Genomic DNA, 24,279 nt, shown 5'->3' with positions numbered 1-24,279 from the left:
CCTTAGCAGCCATACAACTCAACTCATGGGAGCAAAAGTGCCCAAGCCCACAGAAAGTTCAAGTTGTGGGTATCCACCAATATGTTTAACAGAGAATGGAGAACATCTGGAAATCTGATGATATAATTAGAGACTGTAGGTGAGAGTCATGGAATCTATTTTTTTATCTTATATTTAAATTCCCAACATGACTCGATTACTGGTTGGCTAAAATAGGCTGGTCATTAGGAATCCTGCAACAACAGGGAATGAGAACAGAGTCTGCCTTTGTCCAGGTGGGTCAGGAAGATCTATCCACTGTCAGCTACAAATCGCCCCATGTTCCGCTGAACATTTGTTCACCTAGATGTCCTCTTCTTCCCGCCCTACTATATAATAATCCCCTGCCATACCCAGAGCTGTTGATGTGGTCCAGGTGCCTGGATATCAGCCATATGTAGGAGTTCATCTTGATAAAAGGGCTATGATCCTCAGCCACCCAGACAACTATTTTTTTCTCATAAATATGGTTTTAACATGAAATACACAATCACCTAAGATTTTCCCCTTCCATAATCCTATTATGCAGGAGATGCAGTACCTTGCCCTGCAGGTACTCAAGTGTGTGTGGGCAGCTGTGGGACCCTTAGAGCTGCTTTGTCCATTCCTAATGTATCTGTTATTGATGCTTTAAACAGAAAATCTGAACTGAGAGAAAACTGTATTCAAAGGCGGTTGAAGTTCCTGTCCAGGTTCCTTTCTCTGGGCATTACTAAAAGGGAAAGAATGATTTTTCATGCCCCTGCACAAAAGAAATCTACAGTTGCTATTTAATTGGCTAACATGTGGGAAAGAATAGAAATAAACTATTTCTGATTGGAATTTTTTAATGCATAAAATAGGCACTTGTCATGCTAATAGTGCCCATTGGTATCATTCTTTGTATTCACTCCTAAGTGGATAACTGAGATCCTGCAAGGAGAGTCCATTAGATTGTGGTAAGTGTATGTGGGAAAAGGGAAGTGATTCAAGAATGACTATTGAAGAAATGCCATGTCATTATGGCCTAAAGAAATCTAACCATGTCTAATTAACCCACTGTTCACTGATGTCCTGAGTATTTCAATAAGATTCTTTATTATAATTCCTTTGGAAAATGCTATCTATAAAACTGGTGGAATTTGAACATTTTTTAAAAGTCAGGATTTATGTCAAGAGTCCTTCTTTACACAGCCTATTTTTTGAATGAACACTTAAAATAACTCTCATGACTACAGGTGGACTTGGATACCAGCTGCCATGTTCTTCTGGAAAGAATTAAAATTCCAATACCATTTGTTAGCTGGGTTTAAGAAACAGAGATGGGTTCTTCTGTTGGTGTGGTGTTTTCACTTATAAAGTCTAAGTGTGCTTTCCAGTTATGACAGGTAGACACTCGAAATTATTTTTGTTTCTTCTTATGATGAAATCATATTCTCACTATAAATATACATATATATACACAGTTGAATGTTGTGTTAATACAGTTTTATTTTTTAACTTAAGAAATTAAACATTATTTCATTTAGAAAGAAGATAGAATTTTAGTCACATTATGGACATACTTATGGACTAAATTTCCACATGTAAATTCGTTCCATAATTTATATTGCCCTCTCTGTCCTTCTTCTACCTTATCCAACTCTTTCACTTCAAGAACTTGCTGTGGTTCCCCAGGAGACAGAATGGAAAGCAGAGATTTGCATGCAGGAAGTTTTAAGGAGGGCTCTCTAAATCACCCAGGAAGGAGGCCTGGGAAGCAGGGTGAGCAGAGGGGGAAGCTGAGGTGCAGTGCAGTTACAAGGAAGTTTCAGATGGTCCCACAAGAGCTCTGGGGAGCCCCTCAGAGTGGTCCTGCATGGACGAGAGATGGAACTTTTATACCCCCTATCAACTAATCACTGTACCCAGGCAGGAAGAAGAGGTACCTTCAGTGAGGCGACTCTGAAGCTGAGAGCAAAGCACAGGGAAGGACTCGCTGTGAGCTGTCAGCAGTTGGGGCAGCAGGTGTCTCCAACTTGAATAGGGAGTCTGGGTGGTGCAAGACAGCATCTACTACACTGGCTCAGTTTATGGTTTTTATGTAAGTCAATATGGGTTTTCACACAGTTTCTTTTTGATTTTCCATTAAAATGAGAATAGTGGTGTTACCTACTTCTGGGTTGGAATATTACAAATAATTCACACAAAAGGCTTAAAGCAGTGTCTAAACACCTGGCAATAATACACTCAGTAACTGCTATTAATAAATCCAAAATCTACTGCTTCTGTCCATATGCAGCACCCACCATCTCTCGCTTAGATTACTGCAGCATTTTCTGGTCTCCATTTTCACCTACCCCCCACACCCCTTCAGTCTGTTCTCAACACAGCAGCCATAGGGATGTTCCACTCATAGCGGTCCCGTGCTCAGAGCACTGCTAGCTCCCATCTCATTTGTGGGGAATCTCAAAGCCCCTGTAGCAATCTTAACTTCCTGCAGTGCCTGGCCCCCTTATTTCTCAGGCCTTACCTTCTACCAGTACTCTTCTTGCTCACTCAACTCTAGCTATGTAGGGCTCCAGGCATGTGCCAGTTAGGTACACACCGGTCACATTGCATTCCTATTTCGGGGACTCTGTCGTTGCTTCTTCCCTGAACACTTCTTCTTTAAATGGTTGCTTCCCTCTCTTCCTTCAGGACTCCTCACATAATGCCATCTTGTCCAGGAGACTTTCCTAGTCTCCCTTCTTAAAAGTACAGCCACCCCCAACATGCCCTGTTCCCTTTCTGTGCTTCATTTTTCTCTCTGGCATCGATCGCCCTCTCATGCGGCCATTAGAAGGACTGGTACATTGTAGGTACTCAAGAAATGGTTGTTGAAAGAATGACTGAATTAATACAATGCACAAAATCTCTGTCACAGGCCCTCTGAGAGTCAGAGGACAACTCCATAATGACAAGCACTGTTTCTCACTGGGAGAGCAGTTGACAGTTGAGGTGAAACGACTCTTCATTTATATGGGACTGTCCTATGCATTGCAGGGTGTTTAACACCCCTAGCTTCCGCCTGTTGTACCTAAGTGGTGACCGCAATTCCTAATGTGACTATCAGGGAAATGCACCCCCTCTCCTCCCCATGCCTCATCATCTCCTTGGTTGGCAGTTATTGATTAGGAATATGGACACTTTACCCCACTCTCGTTTCTCTAAGTTCATGCAAAATCAGTGCTATTCATGCTACAAACTGTTCCTAGAATAAGGATTCTACAAGTGCATTCATCTGTCACAGAGGACTTTGAATATCCTTATAATGTTGGATGTAGTTTTTAAAATTGCACATGTCTGGAACTCCATTTGGTTTGAGCATATCAGAAAGGCTTGGAGGAAATTGCTCTGATGCTTGTGGGGATCATTTGCTTTAGATGATGAAGGATTGACAGGCTTCAGAGTGAGTGCTTGACAAAGAACATTCCTACATTCTTAAAATGGAGAGGGTCACACGCCCTCCCCATCTGAGAACCCACGGTGTGAGAGGAACAGATGGGTACAAGATGACGCGAGTGTTCACTGTGTTCGTAATGAAGAAATAGTGGATGTTATTTTGACTGATGGGAGCAAGTCAAAGGCCATGAACAGCAGTGAAGAGAGTGATATTTTGCAGGGTAAGTAAACTATATGAGAGAAAGAGAGGTGGCAGCTGCAGCCTGACCTGGGTTCATTAGGGCTATGGAGGGAGCCAAGTAAAACCACCCAGAGGTTCTGCAGCTAATTCAAAAACATGAAATGTATACAGTATAATAGGTAAGATAATGGCTGTTTTCATACCCACTATCTCATTGTTCACATAATACCTGATTTCTTCTCACAGAGGGTCAGTTTGTTATTAACCTTGTTGTTACAGCGAACACAAACTAAAGCACAGACCTCATCCAAAATCACACAGCTGGAAAATCACCCATGACTTCTGCCTCCACATATAGTTATTTTCCCACCCCACCAAAGGAATTTCCCATCCATCTGCCACAAAAACCAAAGTTCACCATGATCACCCCTAGCCTCTGAGAAAGGTTAAATTATGTTCATCATTTTCTACTTAAAAGAGCAGAGAAGTAGTTAATTCAATACATTCCCCAATCTCTGGAGGTAAATTCTCAAGAATCAGGAAATTTTCAGCCATTTAAAATGACTCATTTCCTGAGGGTATCAGAGAGCATAGTTTTACTCTAAATTATCTTAGAAAATCAATTGGGCGGAGTCCTGAATCACCGCTGGAAGTCATCCATGGTGAGAGGTCGGATAATTTAAATGGCCCTCCTTGGAGAGTATGTCACATTTCCCTGAATTGCATTTGAGCGTTTTTTCCAAGGCTGTCTGTAATGAACAGAACGGAGTACATTGCAAAAAAAACCTGGAAGACATTTCTGGGTGTTAGTGGTGATGCCAAACAATTAAAGAAGCATACCAATAAATAATGTCACCCAGGTGCAATTAGTGACATGGTGATTGAAATTTCATAACATGAAAGAACCAGGCACTTAAGAAAGTTGGAGACTAATTAGGTCTGAAAATACGCTGCCCACTCCTGAAATGAAGTTTACTTTGGCTGTTTTTTAGTCCAGTGATATATGAGTTTTATGGTTGAACTTTTTTCCCAGGCATGTTTTTCTTTTGTATTCTTTTTTTCTTGAAAGGAAATAGAAAATTAACATCTGACTTTAGCATAGTTCGTCGGCAGCCGTCCGTCTCGAGAGACGATGGTGTAGCTTCTTAAGAGTCTATCTGCACCACCGAGAATGGTTGTGCAGTCTGACTCGGGAGTGACACGGTATTTGTCTCCTCCCGTGTTGAATCGACATCTTGCGATGACGCTGGAGTGTCCTCTCCAGTGAAGCTGAAGCTACAGAGCCTGGGCAGGGTGATATGGAGGGTCTGCTGTTGCCCATGCAGCAGATCCCCCCTCTCTTCGCAGCTGAAGGATCCAAGGGAAAGACGGAGTCAATACAGCTTGGCTTCAGGTGCGCCGCAGGAGTTGCCGGTGTTGACTACAACGTCAAACCGCCTTAGGGACTCCGGCTCCGGATTTTCTGTTGGGGTTTACTCCCTTAGCCTTTCCCCTGAAGAGGTATGCCGCAAGGCAGCGGAGGTTTTTTGGAATCAGAGTTAACCTCAAATAAATTAATTTGTGAATGAGAATCAGACAAATCAGGGTGTGTATATTCTGAAAAGAAATTGCAAACTGGAGTTCATGATACAATATTATTTAAAACAATGAAATGCTATAAGGTACTCAAATGATGAAAAAATGATGAAAAAATTAACAGTATCCTTAACTTCTGAACAGACTGTACAAAAGTTAAAGTAAATGACTGAAAGGAAATTTAAAACCAAAATTCAGTCATATACATCTTATATCTACAGATTTTTAGTTGTGGATAAAGCTTAAGAATAGTAGATCAGATATCACATATGTACATCTTGTGCACTGAGTGTTCTTGATTGTAGACTGCTTTCCATAATACTGTGTTTCTCGGAAACACCATGATTTTGTATGGTAGGAGACAATTTTTTTTTCATTGAATAAGAATCTCAGGAACCATGTTTCCTGATTTCATTTCATTTCTGTCACAAACAGTAGTTCCAAAAAGATCATAGTTGAATGGATTGGTCAAAGGGGCAAAAAAGAGAATATATTCAAAATGGAAGCTCTAATATGTATTAATTTGCTCATGGTGGAATGACTCATGTACTGTTTGGGAAAATAGATTTATAGGAACCGTCTGCTTTCTGAACACTTAAGAATACAAGGACTTAAGAGATACTTCTTTGTTCTCTAATAATCTATTACTTAATTTCTCCCAGCATCCCTTTCCTCAATTGTAAAATAATGCAATAATTTTAATTAAAGAACTAGGAAGGTTAAATGAGATAATGTATGAAAAAGCTCTCTAAAATGTAAAAAGTGTCATGAATACATCCTAGGTCTTTTGGAATCCATTTTCTTTTGTTCCTGCCTTTGTTTTTCACTTTGGCTTCTGTTCTTGTTAACATGTTGTTGATGTTCATTCTTCCCAGATAAGATGACTGGGAATGGAGGGGAATAATAATGTTCTTAACTATCTACTTTATTAATTCTGCCAAGAGAGAAAAATTAAGAATTCTTTAAATGCTCAAATGGATGTGTGTTTATCACAAATGTAAATTATCCAATAATTGAAAAAAATCTCTTTAGCTCATGGAACTGTACCTCTGTATCTAGAATTCTTTTTTAAAGAGAAAAAATAAACTTCTTAATATTCCAGAGCTAACGATATGACACATTTCCTGTATAATAAATTTTGAAAAATTTAATTCACTGGAATAAAAATAGTAAAGAAATAGCAAGAGCCCCCATAAACAATGCAAGTGGTGAGTAAAACTGTGAGAAAGAAAATCCACTTACATTGGTCTTTAAAAGTAGGCCTGACAATCAATCATCACTGTGCTGCAGTGCAGTGAAGCTTTTGTTGTGGTTTTTCTTTTTTAAATGGGGAAGGGAATAATCACTAACAGAACTTTTGTAAAACATACCTGTAGAAGTTCAAGTCAGGATGGGCTTAATTTATTCAAGATGGGCTTAATTTATCTGACAATTGATATAGTTACATAGACATCTCCTAAATTATTCATCTTTTAAATAGAAAATCCCCACCCCCACCCCTAGAGACCTCAGGGTTGACTTAGACCCAAGTTAATAAATTTATGTTTATTTAAAAAGTAAACACGAAATAAGATTTGTTCTTGCATAGGTCTACAGTACACAAGAGAAGAGTATCTGTTTTCAGAAAATATCTACATCTTCTTAAAAATCAAAATAAAAAATGATACTTTTTTCTGACCTGGTTGAAGAATTCTTTTAATGGAATTCATCTTTGTTTAATAAATAATCCAATGCTTGTTTGCGATCAAGTGAACCTAATCAGATAACCAGTGAGATAAGATATTACTAGAAGACCTTTACTATTACCAGGAATAAACACCTATTCATTTCCCAGGTGGAGGGCTTTGCATGGTAATAGATTCAGTAAATCACCTTAAATGTCAGCAATCTTCTTCTTGGGAGTGTTGGGACTGTTAATTAATGTAGAGCCTCTTTTCTGACTGCAGCTGGCCAGGAAGCCCTCTCGGAAGCTTCATGGTTCCGCAGCCTTGGAGCGCAGGCATACTAAAGGATTTTACTTTCCTTCTCACTACTTATTTCCGTTTTGAAGAGTTCTTTGTGGACTTACACTTGGTTTCCGATTTGTCAAAAAGAGAGGGCAGGGGGAGAGAAATATTTTTGTAGTCAGAAAGTGCATGCTGATCATTTAAATGGCAGTGGTAAGGTGAGCGAATAAAAAGTCCCAAAAGGAGGGCTGAGAAACAGCTGGAGGGACCCGCTGCTTGGCAGTGCAGACAAGAACTTGGGCACAGAGGTGAACCCATTGTGGAAGCTCTTACTGAATTTACTGTCCTTTTCCATAGTTTGTGCTTTCACCTCAGACATTTATTTTGAGCACTTCAAAGCTTAAAGAAATAAAGGAAAGATCAAGCTTTATGAAATGACCTCTTCTGAGAAGGCAGATGTCCTGAAATGCTTTTTATCGTGGTCAGTCATCAGGGAAACAATGGGAATTACTCTCACCATGTCCACTGGACGTCTGTTCAATCATTTGGAAGTCACAGAGTTTTGCCCAAGATGAAAACAAAAAGTTCCTTTGGAAGAATTTTAGCCCTGGCCCTGAATGCAATGTGCTCTCTGTAACCACGTCCAAAATCATTCTTAGACACAAGCTTCCCAGGAGACGTCTGGGCATGGAGTGAATGCGCAAGAGCGTTTTATTTTTATCTCTCTTCATAGTGCTGATGTCCCGTAGTGGCATCTCAGAGAGAGCACCAAAACCCTGCCATGCCTCAGGAACTGTGAGATTGAGTGTTAAGGGCTAGTACCAGGAACCTTAAAGTTGTCTTTGCTAATTAAAGGTCACCAAAGAGAAGCAAATGTGTTTTCTTTTCCCCAACTTCCTCTCATAATATGTCTTTCCCTACAGCCCTCAAAGCCATTGTGAATAATTAGGGATTTTAAGCTTTGAGAGGATGTAACATTTACTTGAATTGATTCTTGTCTGTCAAGAGAAGCGTTACCTAGAATGCCTTTAAAAACACTAGTTCTGAGGGATGTCTTTGCTGTTCAGCCAGGGAGTAGGGAAGGGAGGATTACACAGGCGAAAATAAACTTCAGAAACTGGTTAAGCAAAGATTTGAAAAGAAAGTTATGCAATTTGTCTTTTTGGCCTTTTAATAACAACCCCTTCTGTCCAAGAATTAAATTGATCTTCTTAGACCGTACAGAGTGGGAGGGCATTTGATTGTCAAGAGACTTGACAAGTACAGATCCTATTTTTATTACTTGGGCATTACCTGGGCTTTTCTACATTAAAAGCCAGCCCCACGGGCTTATTCAAAGTACTCTGGCTGACAGAGATGGAATGAACCTCTTGGACTGCTAAATATGTCCACTCTAAATGTAGCACAAACAGCTAAACCGTGTAGCTGTGCTGATTTGCCTTCTTTATAGTTTGAGTTAAGGAAAAAATAATTTATTCCCTTTCTTCCTTATTCAGCACAAATTTGGTTTATTGATGTATACCCGATTCTTTATATTTACTTCTGAACATTAGAAATGTTATTTTCACTTTATTGTACATTATTCAATTTTTTATTTTTGTGTGTGTGTGTGTTTGTCAGGATTTTTATTCCGATCACTATATCAAGCCAGGTGATACCAAATTACAGAAGGAGGAGATCAGATAAAATGGAAAAAGAGTCAAAATGAATGGTTACCTGGGGATTAAGTTTATTTTCATGGGGAAACATTATGTATCACCTTTTCTAAATGGTGATGATCTAACTGATGCTCCAGTCCAAATGTATTGATGAAGGTTTCTCATCCAGGGATCTCCCAGCCTCTTGTGGAAATAGTGGGCACTGTGGGGGGCAGCTGGTTGGCAGTCCTACCAGGACAGAAACTCAGCACCTGAAGCAAAGAGAATTTTCTATTAAGGAAAGTGGAAAGTAATTTTAGTCTCCAAAGGACTAAAATTTATTTAACTATGATAGATTCACATACTATTTATCTTTGCACTGTTTAGGAGCTATTTACTTATACCACTAAATGTCAAACATGTGCTTCCCTGCCTTAATTATATGCTTGCAACTACAAAAATAGTTGGCCATTAAGATTTGGCATAAGAAAGGAAAACAAAGCTGAAGCCATCATGCGCCCTCATTTCAAACTATATTAAAAAGCTATAGTAATCAAAACAGCATGGTACTGTTATATTTAAAAAAAGATGCGGTGATCAATTGAAGGGAACAGAGAGCTCAGAAATAAACCCACACATCTATGGTCAATTAACTTACTACAAAGGAACCAAGAATACACAATGTGAAAAGGACAGTCTTTAATAAATGGTGTTGGAAAAATTGGACAACATATGCAAAAGAATGAAACTGAACCATTGTTTTACACCATACACAAAAATTAACAAAATAAATTAAAAACAAATATAAGACCAGAAACTATAAAACTCCTAGAAGAAAACATAGGCTGTAAGCTCTTTGAAATCAGTCTTGGCAGTGATTTTTTTGAATTTGATTGCAAAAGCAAAGGCAACAAAAATAAAAATAAATGAGTGGGACTATACAAAACTAAAAAGCTTCTACACAGCAAAGGAAACCATTGATAAAATAAAAAAGGCAACCTTCAGAATGTGGGAAAATATTTGCAACTTATATATCTCATAAAGATTTAATATATAAAATCTGCGAAGAGCCCATACAACTCAGGAACAAAAAAATCCAATTAAAAAAATGGGCAAAGAATCTGAATAGACACTTTTCCAGAGAAGACATACAGATGGCCAACAGGTACACAAAAAGATGCTCAACATTATTTATCATCAAGGAAAATCAAAACTACGATGATATATCACCTCACATCTGTTAGAATGGCTAATATTTTTAAATCATTTTTTTATTTTTCAGTTATAGGTGACATACAATATTAGTTTCAGGTATACAACCCAGTGATTAGACATATTATAATTTAGTAAGTGATCATTTCAATGAATCTTGTACCCATCTGACACCATGCATAGTTATTAGAATATTATTGACTCTATTTACTATGCTGTACTTCACATCCCTATGACTGTTCTGTAATTTGCACTTCTCTTTTTCTTTTTTCAATGCTCACCTGAGGACACACACATTGATTTTAGAGAAAGGTGAAGGGTGGGAGAAAAAGAGAGAGAAACATCAATCTTGTACATGCCCCAACTGGGAACTGAATTTTCAACCTAAGTGTGTGCTCTGACCAGGAATTCAGCTGTGACCTTTCAGTTTACTGAACAATGCTCCAACCAACTGAACCACACTAGATAGGACCCACTTTGTACTTCTTAATCCCTTCATGTTTTTCACCCACCCCTTTAACCCCCCTCCCATCTAGCAACCATCAAAATTTTCTCTGTATCTAGGAGTCTGTTTCTGTTCTACTTGTTTATTTATTTTGTTTTTAGATTCAGTTGTTGATATATATATGTTTATTGCCATTTTATTGTTCATGGTTTTGATTTTTTTCTTCTTCTTAAAGAAGCTCCTTTAACATTTCATATAATACTTTTTGGTGGTGACGAACTCCTTTAGCTTTTTTTGATCTGGGAAGCTCTTTATCTGTCCTTCAGTTGTAAATGGTAGCTTTGTGGGGTGGAGTAATCTTGATTGTAGGTCCTTGCTTTTCATGACTTTTAATATTTCTTGCCAACCCTTCTGGACTACAAGGTTTCTGTTGAAAAATTGGCTGACAGTCTTATGGGAACTCGCCTGTAGGTAACTGACTGCTTTTCTCTAGCTACTTTTAAGATTCTCTCTTTTTATTTAACCTTTTGCATTTTAATTATCAGGCATTTTGGTATGGGCCTCTTTGGGTTAATCTTTATTAGGACTCTGTACTTCCTGGACGTATATGACCACTTCCTTCACCAGGTTAGGGAAGTTTTCTGTCATTATTTTTTCAAATAGGGTTTCCATTTCTTGCTCTCTCTGTTCTCCTTCCAGCAGCCCTATGATGCAGATGTTGAATGCTGTTGTGCTTAAAGTTGTTTCAGAGGCTTTGTACACTATCCTCATTTTTTGGGGGGGGGGGGATTCTTTTTTATTTTTGCTATTCTGATTGTGTGTTTATTGCCTCCTTATTTCCCAGATTTCTCTGTTTCATCTACCCCTCTATTACTTCCCTGTAAGGTATGCTTTATTTCAGTTAGTGTAGTCTTCATTTCTGACTGGTTCTTTTTTATGGTTTCCATGTCCTTTTTTATGCTGTTGAAGATCTCACTAAGTTCATTGAGCATCCTTATAATCAGTGTTTTGAACTCTGCATCTAGTAGATTGCTTATGTCAGTTTTGTTTAGTTCTTTTTCTGGAGTTTTGTCCTGTTCTTTCATTTGTCTCCTCATTTTGGCAGCCTGCCTGTGTTTGTTTCTTTGTGTTGGGTATAGCTGCTACGTCTCCCAGGCTTGGTAGAGTGACCTTTTATGTAGTAGGTGTCCTACAGAGTCCAGTGGCACATCCTCCATGTTCACCCAAGCTCAACACTCCAGATGCACCCCCCAACCCTGTAGACTATGTACACCCTCCCATTGTAGTTGAGCCTTCATTGCTGTTGGCACATCAATGGGAAGGATTTACTCCCAAGCTAATGGGCTTCAGGGACTGGCTGCAACCACTGCGGGGATCAGCTGTGAAGGGACCTACCCCATGGAGCAGGACTTATTTTAGCAGGGCTCTGGTGCCTGCTGAGCTCACTCTTTGAGTCTGTCTCTTGTAGAGTTGCTTGGGTGGTTCTTCAAGGTGGTCTGAAGCTGTCCACCACATGTGCTGGCTCTGGGGTCTCCCAGGAGGTATAGGCCAAGGTCAGCCACTGCCTGTGTTCTGCCTGTGGCCAACTGGCGTGAGCTACAGTGCAACCTGAAGACAGATAGCTGCTATTTGTGCTGGGCTAGGAGGTGCTGAGGAGAGGCCAAGTTGTAAACAAAGGCTGGCTGTTACTAGTGCCAGGCCTGAGCTACTTAGTGTGTGGTATGGGACACACCGAGGCCAGATGCTGCTTGTTTGAGAGGTTTTAGGAAAGTCTAAAGCATGAGCCAAGACAAACCATTGGTATAGAAAAGCCACTGGAAACAGGTGGGGTGGGTTTTCAGGGAATCACCAGGGTGGGCTGAAAAGTGTTACCCAGGTTGATGAAGACTCAGAGATGGTGCCCACCTCCTGGTGCTGTGTGTGTTTAGGGCTCAGCAAAGGAGCAATGGTCTCCACTAGAACTTCTGTCTGGGAAAAAAACTGCCCCTCCAGCTCTCACCCTGATGTCAGACACTTCTGTTCCTCCCCACATGTATCTGGTGCCTTTGGAGCTGCTCCCCCAGCACTGGAGCTCAGAGTAAGTGAGTCCAGGTAAATCCATGTGTGCACCTCTTAAGAGGAATGCCTAGGACTCCAGAAGCCCTCCGTCTTACTCATTCACAATTCCTGCTGACTTTTATAGCAAAAAATTATGGGGACTTATCTTCCTGACAGTGGATTGCTTGTCTGGGGGAACTGGTGTTGGGCTGGGACCCCTTGTCCCTTAAGAGGGACCACTTAAGCCTAGATATCACTCCCAATTTTTATCTGCCACACTTGGGTGTGGGGCCAGCTTGTCCCATGTCTCTGCCCCTCCTACCTGTCTGGATGTGGCTGCTTCTTTACATACTTAGTTGTAGGACTTCTGTTCAAATAGATTTTAGGTGGTTCTGAATGATGATTGTTTTATAGTTTAGTTGCAATTTTGATGTGGTTGTGGGAGGAGGAGTACCGCCTTACCTATGCTGCTGTCTTGAACTGAAACCTAGAATGGCTAATATTAAAACCCATAAAGAAATAACAACTGTTGGTAAGAATGTGGAGAGAAGGGAATATAAATTAGCACAGCCAGTCTGGAAAATAGTATGGAGGTTTCTAAAAAAATTAAAAAGAAAACTACCACGTGATGCAGCAATTCCAACTGTTGGAATATAGCCAAAGGAAATGAAAACACCGTGTCAAAGAGGCATCTGCAACCCCATATTTATAGCAGCACTATTTACAAAGCCAAGACATGGAAACAACACAAGTAAAAAGAAATTACAGTGTGTATATATACACAATGGAATATTACTCATCCATTAAAAACAAAAGGAAATCCTGCAAATTGTGACAATGTGGCATTATGCTAAGTGAAATAAGTCTGACAGAAGAAGACAGATACAGCAGGTCCTTGCATAACCTCATTTCATCCAATGAGGTTTGGGTATGATGTTAATGAGATACCTTAGGAGCTTAACTCTTGTTTATAGCAATTATACGGTAGTAAAATTGGTTTCATTGTAATCGATTCACTTAAATTTGCAGAATCTATTGACAATGTTAATTGAGGGCTTACTGTACTGTGTGATCTCACCTACATGTAAAATGTTAAAAAAAAAAAAAACTATAGAAAATGATATCAGATTTATGGTTACCAGAGCTGGGGAATTGGATGAAGATGGTCAAAAGTTATAAGCTTCCAGTTCTGAGATAAATGACTGCTTGGGATGACTATAGCTAACACTGCTGTACATTAGATATGAAAGTTGTTAAGTGAGTAGATCCTAAGAGTTCTCTTCACAAGGAAAAAAAGAGCATTCTTTTTCTTTTGTATCTGTATGAGATGATGGATGTTAACCAAATTTATTATGGCAGTCATTTCATAATACATGTAAGTCAGATTCTTATGCTGTATATCTTACCTTTACACAGTGCTTATGTCAATTATATCTCAATAAAATTGGATTTTAAAAGACTTGGAATAGACACCCTGTTAAAATAAAGAATTCAGTGTTTCCTTTTGGCTGTGGCATCCCTAGGGGAGAGGGAGACTAGGACACGCAAACTGTGCCCAACTTAGAAGTTTTGAACAATCATGGTTTAACATTTCAAACTTTTCAGGTTATACCCACGCCATGCAAGTGCCCTGAACAACCTTGGAACACTGACGAGAAATACGGCAGAGGCAAAGGTGTACTACCAGAGGGCTCTCCAGCTGAATCCACAGCACAACCGGGCTCTGTTCAATCTTGGGAATCTCCTTAAGTAAGTAGAATGTGTACCTTTGATCAGGTGGCCTTGTGATTCCCAGAAATCCTTTTCTTCTCAACACTTGCTTGATTATGCTCTTGTCTCTTTTTCCAAGAGTGGAATAATTAGGGATTTCAAGCTTTGGGAAGATTCCATATTAATCTGATTGATTATATTCCTTATCAGTCAAGAAGAGTATTTTCCAGAATGTCTTTCTAGAAGTATTAACTCTGGGAGATGTTCATCTATACAGAGAGGTGGGATTAGGAAAGGATTACATGGTCAAATAAACTTAGGAAATGCTGAGTTAAATTAAAGATAGCTCCTTTATTCCAATAATTCCTAGTATACTAAATGCGCTATGAATCCTCAACCAGGGAATATGGAATACAGCCTTTTCCAAGTTCATCTTTTTTTGGTAGGACATTTCCCAAGTATTTCATGAATATACTTTGGGGAAAGTGCTGGTGTAGGAAAAGCAGCATGCTCTGCAGGTGTAGCCAAATGTCATAGCCATAACTCATTCCCAGTTTGTGCTATAGGTGAGAAACTAAGGGAAGCATGCCTGGAATCAGTAATGGTTAGAGTCACTCTCGCTCTTTTAGAAAGGCCTCCTGGGCATAATTGCTGGTGATGGCTTTTCATTCACTGCCCTGTAAAAGGTTAGTAGTGCAATTAGTGTCACGGAAGACTAGCACAAAGGGGTACTTCTGCATCTTATATTATTAATAGGAAGCCTGGGCATTTTATGTTGATGATGGTGCTGGCAATGATAATTTGACTTCTAAACTTAAATATAGGTTGAAACCATTAGAAGGACATTTAAAAGATAGAAATCTGGTTGGAATCAGATTATAGTGGTTTTATTTATCTGTACTTGTTAGGATCTGATAATCTACATACATACTGAACTGGCTTCCATGCCTCTAAACCTCTAGAAAGCACATTTGGTACCTTTGAGGCTAATGCTATGCTTTGTTCTTTTCAAAAAATCTTCTCAGTAAAGGATTGTCTTAACTGCCTCAGTAACTTGTGTGATGCACCTGCTTCACCTTCCTGTTTACTCCTTGAATATTACATATACATATAGATATTGGTGCTAATAAGCTCCCTTTAAAAATAAGAGCAAATCACATATTTAGGGAAAATGACTTCTAATTATTGTAAATAACTAGTTACAGCTTAATAGGGTGTTTTTACTTTACTATTTTTATAAATTCTTATTTCTTTATGTGAACTTCTAAAGACTCATTTTTTTAAGTCATTGTTACAATACATCTGTATGTGTCCTAACTTAGGGCCCAAATAGCTTCATGTCTGGATAAAAGCCTGCTGGTATTTTTGAAGGGTACATGGATAATATAGTACTGGTTTCAAAAATCTTGAGATTAGTATTTTTCCCCCAAAAATATCAGCTTCAATGGCCTGTATATGAAATGATGGTTCTTGTTAGGAATGATACCCTGCAGTTATGATTATCATAATGTGCTGAATGTGCCTCTATTCAAAAAGAATGGCAAAACTTTTTAAAAATTTCATCTTGTCGAGATCTGAACAAGAGAGGTACAGTCTAACCTTCCTTTTTCAATTCTCATATGATTGCCACTGACTATTATCTTGAATTAGTATATGTAAGTCAAAAGTACAAGGAAATGTTTTTTGGAGCATGACAATGACTATTTTTCATAGTCAGAGGGACTCCTGGATACCTAACAGAGGACTGTTTCTCTTTCAGTAAAATCCACACTTGATTATCATCCAAACCAACAACAATGCTTTACATCTGTATAGGACTGTAGTGTTCTGGGTGCTTTTTTAATGAGGGCCTCCTGATGATTAAAGTAGGTGGGGAAGAAGAGGGAACCAAGGCCCTAGCTGGTTAAGTGTCTGTGCAGAGCCGCCCTTGTTCACCACCTACTCTTTCACATTAGACCAGAGAGCAAAGTGGCTCTATCTCTGTAGATGGTTCTTAGAATCCAGTAGAACAAAATTATCACGACAGCTAACATTTATGTGATACTTTCCAGTTTACAGATGTGTTTTTATATGCATTATTTAACATAATCTTTAAAACAATCTATTGTGAGAGGTATTATTATACACATCCCCGTTTTACGGATGAGAAAACCAAGATTTGGAGACTTCTTCTGGCCTTGGCCTAGGCTGCGGCAGATCCAAGATTGAATTCCTGCCCTTGGACTTTTAGCCTATTCATTTCCATTTCCCATGCTGCTCAAATAGCTCTTCTATCCAAAAGTTACTTAATATTTAGCTATTTAATTGTGTACAATTGCCTTTTGAAAGAAAGGTCCTCCTGTTTTTCTTAAGCAACAGTAAAGGCTGTTTACACTATATCCCTCAGTAGCAGAAAGAAGTGACTCACAAAACAGCAGAGCTAATCCACATTTAGGTGATTGCAAGTTTTACTTTTGCTATCTGTAGTCTTTTTCTGCCAAGTAGCAATGAGTCAAAGGTAAAGAGAAGATAAGAATATTATAAATTTGGTTAGATATGATCCAATGCACTATTTAAGATTCAAACTACATTTATTTCTCATTAGGCAGTTTTTTTTTTTTTTTACTCCACATCTGGACATGCTTATTGATTTTATAGAGAGGAGAAGAGAGGGAGAGAAACATCGATGTGAGAGAGAACCATTGGTCGGTTGCCTCCCATACATACACATCCCGGTTGGGGACTGAACCCACAACCTAAGTATGTGACCAGACCAGGAATCAACCCCTCAATATTTTGCTTTACGGAACAATACTCCAACCAACTGAGCCACACAGGCCAAGGTGGGGCAGCTAACTTTTAAGAATTGTTCCTGTTTTTGTAATAGAGAAATTAATGCTCATTCTAAGAACTCAAGATATCTCTATAGAGATGAGCAGATTAGATTGGAATAGTAATGTGCTTAGGGAAGAAATAGAAGACCTGGGAATTGAACCTAGATCTGTCTGACCCAATACCCTCACCTGTTATCACCACACCCCACTGCCCCCTATGGCTCACCTCAACTTGGATATGCCCTAAAGCAGTACTGCCAAATGGAAGTATGAGTCAGAAATCATAATTTAAAATTTTCAGGTGGCCATATTTCAAAAACATAAAACAGGTAAAATTAATTTTAATAATACATTTTATTTAACCCTAATTTATCCAAAATATCATTTTAACATGTAATTTATCTTAAAAATTAATTTTAATTGAACATGAAAAATATGAATGAGATAGTATGCTTTTCTTTTTTTATCATTAATCTTTGAAATCCAGTGTATATGTCACACTTATAGGACATCTCATACTATAATTATTTCAAGGGATCAATAGCAACATGTGGTTAGTGGCTACTATCTTGGACAACGCACACCTTAATTAATGACTTTGACTTGGAGAGAAATGTGAGCCAGAAGTTCTAAATAAGATGTGTTTCTTCTAGAAAATCTCAGAAATCTTACAGTGCCGAGGACAAATTTTATTTGAATGTTTGGAATTTTATGACACACAGCTTTGACCCTGTTCATAGCAGCAGACTTCACTGAGTGTTATCCAAATATATTTGACCTTTTTCAAGACCATTTCACTGGACTTTAAAGTTAATCTATTACGAGTCTGTGTAGCACATTTACAGTGTGACAGATTGATAAGGAACAAGTTTCCATGCTAGTATTCTTAATTTATATTAGTTATTGTTGGTCTTTCTTAGAACCTAACATGTAAAAGAAAATAGACAAGATTAGCATAAACTTTTTATCAGTGAAAGGAGCAAAAGTCCCTGATGGCTCAAAAGAATGTGATAGAATATTTAAATTCAGGGCATGAGAAAATATTTCTGTGACTGCTTGAGTGAAATAGTTGCTGGTATTTGAAACAGAATATGAAAAGAACCTCGTAAAGAATCCTATTATATCTCCCTCATTGCCAAAGTACCTTCCATTCATATGATTGGCTATTGGTGTTACATGGCTGTTATAATAAGTCTTATAATCAAAACTCAGAAGAAAAGGAAATAGAATGTCCAATAATTAAACTATATAGAAGATGAATTTGATAACAGTATACATTTCACTTTCTTTAGTCCTGTCCTTTAGAAAATTGAATATCTAAAGAATAGAAGAATACAGAAAGTATAAATAACCATTATCTTGAAATAAACTTAAAAGTTAGTGATAAATTTTCTTATAGCCACATCACCTTTTATTTCATAAAAATGAATTTTATACCCTCAAAATAGTAGTTTTCTCCTTCTCTACTTATTAACTGAAGCCCCAGAGAATGCAAAATGCCATCCCACTGTATAAAGACAAACATATTCAGGTTCTTCCCAACACATTAGGACATCAACTTTGAGTGCACAAGTTCTGCATCCTCCCCTGGGAGTGAAATCCTACTCTCCACCCCCATGGTGACCTGTTAGTATCTAAGTTTCCTCCAATTTTATTTACCTGTAGCTTCAACTCACATCCTTCTCTCTCTGGGTCTCCTTCCCCCAGCTCTTTAGAAGCCAGGTCCGGAATCTCATTCACCATATTCATCCTCATCGTGGCCTTTATACATTATCCCGTCATCCTCAGGGACCTGAGCACCAGAACAATGACTTTCTCTTGCTCCCAACCTGTGCTGCCTTTTTTAGCAGATTCAAAAATTACATTAATCACCTGGTTCCTCTGCTGCCTTCACTCTAGGGCTCTCCAGTCTGCTCTGCCATGGGCCTTCACCAACATGGCCCTAACAGGAGCTTATTAATTGTGCAGACCTTTTAATTCTTTAATAACTTGAATTCTGAAATGTTCCCCTTTGACCTTAACATCTTACCTCTGCTGACCTTTCTATCCCACTCTCCATCACTCCTTCTGCCCTACTGACAGAGTCATGATTATGACCTGTCACCTTCTAGCTCAGCTGTCCTCTTTTAAGACCTTGATATTGACATACCTTCCATAACAAGTTTATTCTCCTCGTTCCCTCTGGCACTGTACTTCACCATCATTAGAATCCCTGTTCTCTGTGACTGTTATGTTTATAATTTACAATCCTATCTCTAAGTTATCTGATCTATTTTGTAATGCATGTGACATCAACTTAGACTCCTTCACACCTTAACTGTCATTTACTTGCCTGACCAGAGCCTCAACCTAAGGTACTCCCGTTGCTTGAATTTTGCTTTCCCTAAATCAGTATTTCTCAACTTTTTTCATTATCACCTCACCTTTTATGAGCACTTTTATTTTCTAATCACCTCCAGCCCCAGTTTAAAACTCAATAAGATTTGTTAGGTGGGGTTGAGCATTGGGAGGCCACAAATCATCAAAGAAGATTTTAACCGTATCACCCGTTCGTCCAAGAAGCAGTTTCACCTCTGTTGAAAATGTATGTCTTAGACCCTCATCTAATATCTCATGTGCTGGAGGTGAAAAACACAAAGCTGAGTTAAATGAGACCCTTACGCAAAACTCTGAAGACAGCTTTGTGGGGGGAAATGGAAGACAGGATGAGGGGGAAGATAGAGCTGTTAGAGATTCATCCTTTCTGGCCTTGTAATATGTCTCGAATATTTCCTGTCTTCCTAATACATGTTCCCTGCCTCAGTGTCTGTACACATACCCAGAAGATGGCATCATCCCTTACTTTTACTAATAATAATCAAGTCATTCAGGGTGAATTTTTTGCATCTTCCTTTGTGCCTGCTTCAAAATTTCCTGCATATTCAGACTCCCACTTCTTTGGTTCATCTGTGGGAGAAAGAATTGACTTGTGTCTTTCATAAAGCTGGTGCTCACACCTGTGTTTATGTGCTTTTTAAAAATTGAGGCATAATTAACATGTAAAAAATGCACAGATCTTAAGTAATGAGTTTTGAAATTTTTATATACTCTTGTAGTGACACCCAAAGTAACACATAGAGGATTTCTGTCATCCCAGAAACAGCCCTCATGCTTCTGTTGAGTAATAATGCCCTCCTGTGTGGCAGTCATTGTTCTGGTTTTTCCCTGTAAACTAATTTATCTTGTTTTAGAGCTTCATTTACAGGTAATCACTTACTATGTACTGTTTTGCTCTCTGGGTATTTTTGCTTAGCATAATTTTTGAGTCTTATCCATGCTATTACATTTTTTTATTGTTGAGTGGTATCCCATTGTACAAATATGAGGTAATTTGTAATTTTCCATGGGTGGATACTTGGTTTGTTGACAGGTTTGAGTTATTATGAATATTCATATTGTGAATATTCACATTCCAGTCTTTGATCATTTTTGGGCGGTAAATATCTAGGAGTAGAATTGTGGATAATTGTATCTTTAATGTTTTAAGAAACTGCAAACAGTTCTTCATAGTAATTGTACCACAGTCCACTCCGACAATGGTGAGCGATCCCTTTGCTTCACACCCCAACATTTGGTGTTGTCAGTCTTTTTTCTTTCAACCATCAGTAGTCATTAGTGTAAAACCCACATGTGTTCTTGATTCTATTTCTTTCCCGTTCTCCCATCCATTATCATGGGTTCTCTCTTGGGTCTTCAGATTCCTCCCATTCCACAGACTTCTGACCCCTACAGACTCTTGCTCAGTGTAGTTACTCCCTCTAGTTGTTCTCCTATCTCCTTCCTTTCTCTGATCAAATTGACAAGACGAATAGTTAACACATGTTGCTTGTCGTTCCTCCCACCTGTTCATTTGCCATTCCAGTGGAGCTCCTGTCCTGAACATCAGCTAAGAATTTTGAAGGTTCTCTCAGCTCTCATTCCCCTTGCTTTCTCTGAAGTGAAGAATATGACATTGTTGGCCACCGTCCACTGCTTTTGAAGCTCTTTATCTCATTGCTATATCACAACACATTATTTTTCTCTTCTGTTTCCAATATCTCCTTTTCTTCCACCCTTTGAATTTGGGAGCACCTGAGGAATTCATTGATCATCTATCAGACACACATATAATCCAAGTGCCATAGCATTCAAGACTTTTCATCATCCTGCCACTTTCTTCTTCCTTTTCTACTATTTTCCCACATTGTGTGAACACAGGTGCTAAGCCAAACTGAGCACTTGTCAGTGTATGAGAAATACAAACTTGCAAATTACATTTGAGAAAAATATGACAAAGGTTTTAAAGTGAGAATGCTTCTAGTTCATCTGATCTATGTTTGACTTGCATATTTATAGTCAGTGTCTTACAAAACTAAATTATCTGGGAAATGATGAGAGTGTTTACCTACTTCCTCAAGATTTGGAAAGTATTTGTATCTAAACAGATTGCTAATCGTGAAAACATTTTTGTCAGTATCGCTCCTTCATCAAAACCCTACTCATTTATGCTTGTGATTACTAATGAATTGAGCATGAGTGAGTTGAAATCCATAGCATGGTTTGTGAGGGAAGGTCCCTTTGCTGTATTCTCTCTTTTGCCCTGATGGCTGCAATAAACACTGCTGAGGCTAGAAGTTGGCCCTGCACAGGAACCACTGTGGGAGAGAGCAAGCTCTCAGGAACCCCTGGCTTTGTTTACCTTTTCTTGAAGAACTTTGCATGTCATTATTTTTTTTTCCTTGCATAAATATTTCTGACAGAGTGTAACTGAACAGGCTGGCCCACTTTGTGAAGTACGGGAATTTTAGGCAGTCTCTTCTGCCTTGAGAACGTTCCCAGCTCCTGAATCCTCAGCATCTCTCCTGGATTTATTTGCCATTTAGTTCCCCGAAGCTCCTATGCTGGGAATGACTTGGAACAACTCTTGACTTGGAATATAGCTTAAAGAAGGAACAATTCAATTTAAAAGGAAATGAGGATAATCACTGGAAATTTCTTCTTGCACATATTGTCTTACTTCAGGGGACCAGGCACCTCAAGTTTTTATCTTAACTTCTGTAGAATATCAGCTTTTCCCTGACACAGAGGCTGCATTTAGATTATTTATGAGAGATCATTAAAAGTCTTCCAAATCTAAAAATGCTCTGGAAGTCCAGGAAGAGAAATTTGAAGGGCAGAAGAGGAAGTGCGTGCTCCCTGTGTTTCCTGTGGCCCACAGCGCCCATCTGTCTGTCTGTCTGTGTGGGGAGGTGAAGCTTCCCTTAGAGGCTCCCTCCCTACTGTGACTCCTCACCAATTCTGCCAGCCAGCCTCCCATGTTCTGCTCTCTCCAGCAGGCCCATGTGCTGCTGTCTTGCTTCATGGGTCCTGCGGTGCCACCTGTCTGCTGGCAGCCTTGCAGGGCCCTCTGCCCTCAACCTTTCTGCTGCCTCTTCTTCTGCAAGTGAAAAGAACAGTCATAACTGACTCTTGAATGACCAATAGAGAGGGCTTCCTCATGTCTCAAGGACCTGCCCATGCAGGGTTTGTGGAGGGCTGGCACCATCAGCCCCCTATTACAGACGGGCACACAGGGAGGGGCGTCACAGGCAGTAATCTGTGATGTGGGGCTTCTAGAGTTGCTGCATTCCCTCCATCCGTCCGGGCGCCATACTAACCTCAGGCCCAGGAATGGCAGAGCTTAGAGAGTTTGGATCGCAACTCTATCATGTAGTCGTCTGCAACCTAGGAAAACAATTGTATTTTGTAGTACCTCCAATTACTCATTTATAAACTGGAAATAATACTAGTAACTACATCCCTTCATGAGTACTAACCATGAGAATGCATGAAAGTACTTAATAGGACCTAGCCCCCAATAAAGATGAAATAAGTTTTAGTGATTATTAATTATTACTAGCCCAGGGACATAATTTCTCACTTCTAATTTGAAGCTCAAGTCCTTATTATGAAATTAATTATGAATGAGAAGTAGGTAATACATTTTCTACCCCGGCAGTTGAACAGCTCTTGAGGCAATATTCAATCTCCTTGAGACTCCATTTACTCCTATTCTAAATAAGAGATGGGAGAATTTGTAGTTTTAACCAGGCCTCCAAGTTTTTCGTCTCTTAAAGTCAGAAGACCGGAAGGAAACTTGAAAGTCCCTTTTCTTTTCAGAGGCAACATTTGCATTTGAACAGCATCCTGCCTTTGCTGAGAAATCCCCACATGAAACTTCCCAGGTGGGAGTCTGGGTGGAGAGTAGGGAGGGAGCCAGTGGAGCTAACATTTCCTGCATCATCCCATGTGCTGGACACGGCTAAGCACACTGCCCGTGCCCATAAACATGTGCATTTCACAGACTTGGCCACTGAGGCTCATGGAGATGGAGCCTCTAACCCAAGACATACAAAACGGGTGAGGGTAGAGTCGGGATTGAGACAGCACTCAGCCCGAGCCTAGAACCAGGGACGTGCATCCAACTGCATCCTCAAAATGGCCCTTTATGGCGGGGGTGGTGGTGGTGGTAAATAAGTCCTGGCTATATCAGGGTACTCCCAGCTGCCTTCTCCTCCAGATCCCACCCTGGAAGCATTGTTTCTATGCTTTCCTTCAAATCACTGAAAGGTTTAGCTCAGATATTTGCCCACACCTTGCCTTGAAGTGATGCGGACTTGGCACCATTCCTCCACCCACTCCCAGCCCACCTCATGCTCCCAGGGCACAGAGCTGGCTCCGTATACTCAGAGCGAGGCCATCGTGGGACAAGGGTCCTGCTGCCGGGATTCAGGACTGTGACCTCTCTGAGCTGACGATAAAATAACCATTCAGAGGAGCAAAGGAGGGGGGGACTCAAGGAGGAACGTTTCCTCAGGACCTGCTCTGTGCCAGCCCCTGCGTGAGGTCTTTATGTCAGCTGGGTCTCTGTCTCTGCAGCTCTGTGACCAGACAGGGTCAGAACCTTCTATCGCTCCATATCCTCAGTTTTCAGTGGGGGAGTCAGGTGTTCAAGACAACCAAAGTTTGACCACTCACACCATGCAGGATGAGCACCCCAACCGCCTCCCATTGTCTCTGTAGTGACCCGAATCTGATCCTGCATACCCATTATGGGGGGAGGGCAGGTGGTGTGCTTAATGCTAACTCTATTGAGTATGGGTTTGGAGTTCAAGAAAAAAAATTCATTCTTTACCACCATATAATACGAATCAGTCCTGCAAGCAGTTGGTTCTGTGTGGCTTCTGTAAAAAGTCAAGCAGAAAAACTAGGATGAACACCTCTA

The 24,279-nt window shown here is 39.6% G+C and overlaps 1 protein-coding gene across 1 annotated transcript in view; it reads left to right on the top strand.

Annotated features, from left to right (window-relative positions):
• TMTC1 (transmembrane O-mannosyltransferase targeting cadherins 1) overlaps positions 1–24,279 on the top strand; it is a 236,827-nt gene that overhangs the window by 178,005 nt on the left and 34,543 nt on the right. Inside the window, exon 12 of the mRNA XM_090272969.1 lies at positions 14,080–14,223. Within this exon, the coding sequence (XP_090129095.1) occupies positions 14,080–14,223 (144 nt within the window). The remainder of the gene's footprint in view (positions 1–14,079; positions 14,224–24,279) is intronic.

The sequence above is a fragment of the Furipterus horrens genome, unplaced genomic scaffold (assembly GCF_987537825.1).
Source record: "Furipterus horrens unplaced genomic scaffold, mFurHor1.1.pri manual_scaffold_4, whole genome shotgun sequence".
Classification (NCBI taxonomy): Eukaryota; Metazoa; Chordata; class Mammalia; order Chiroptera; family Furipteridae; genus Furipterus; species Furipterus horrens.
The sequence above is the reverse complement of the archived record's forward strand: the minus strand, read 5'-3'. Positions and strand labels throughout refer to the sequence as shown.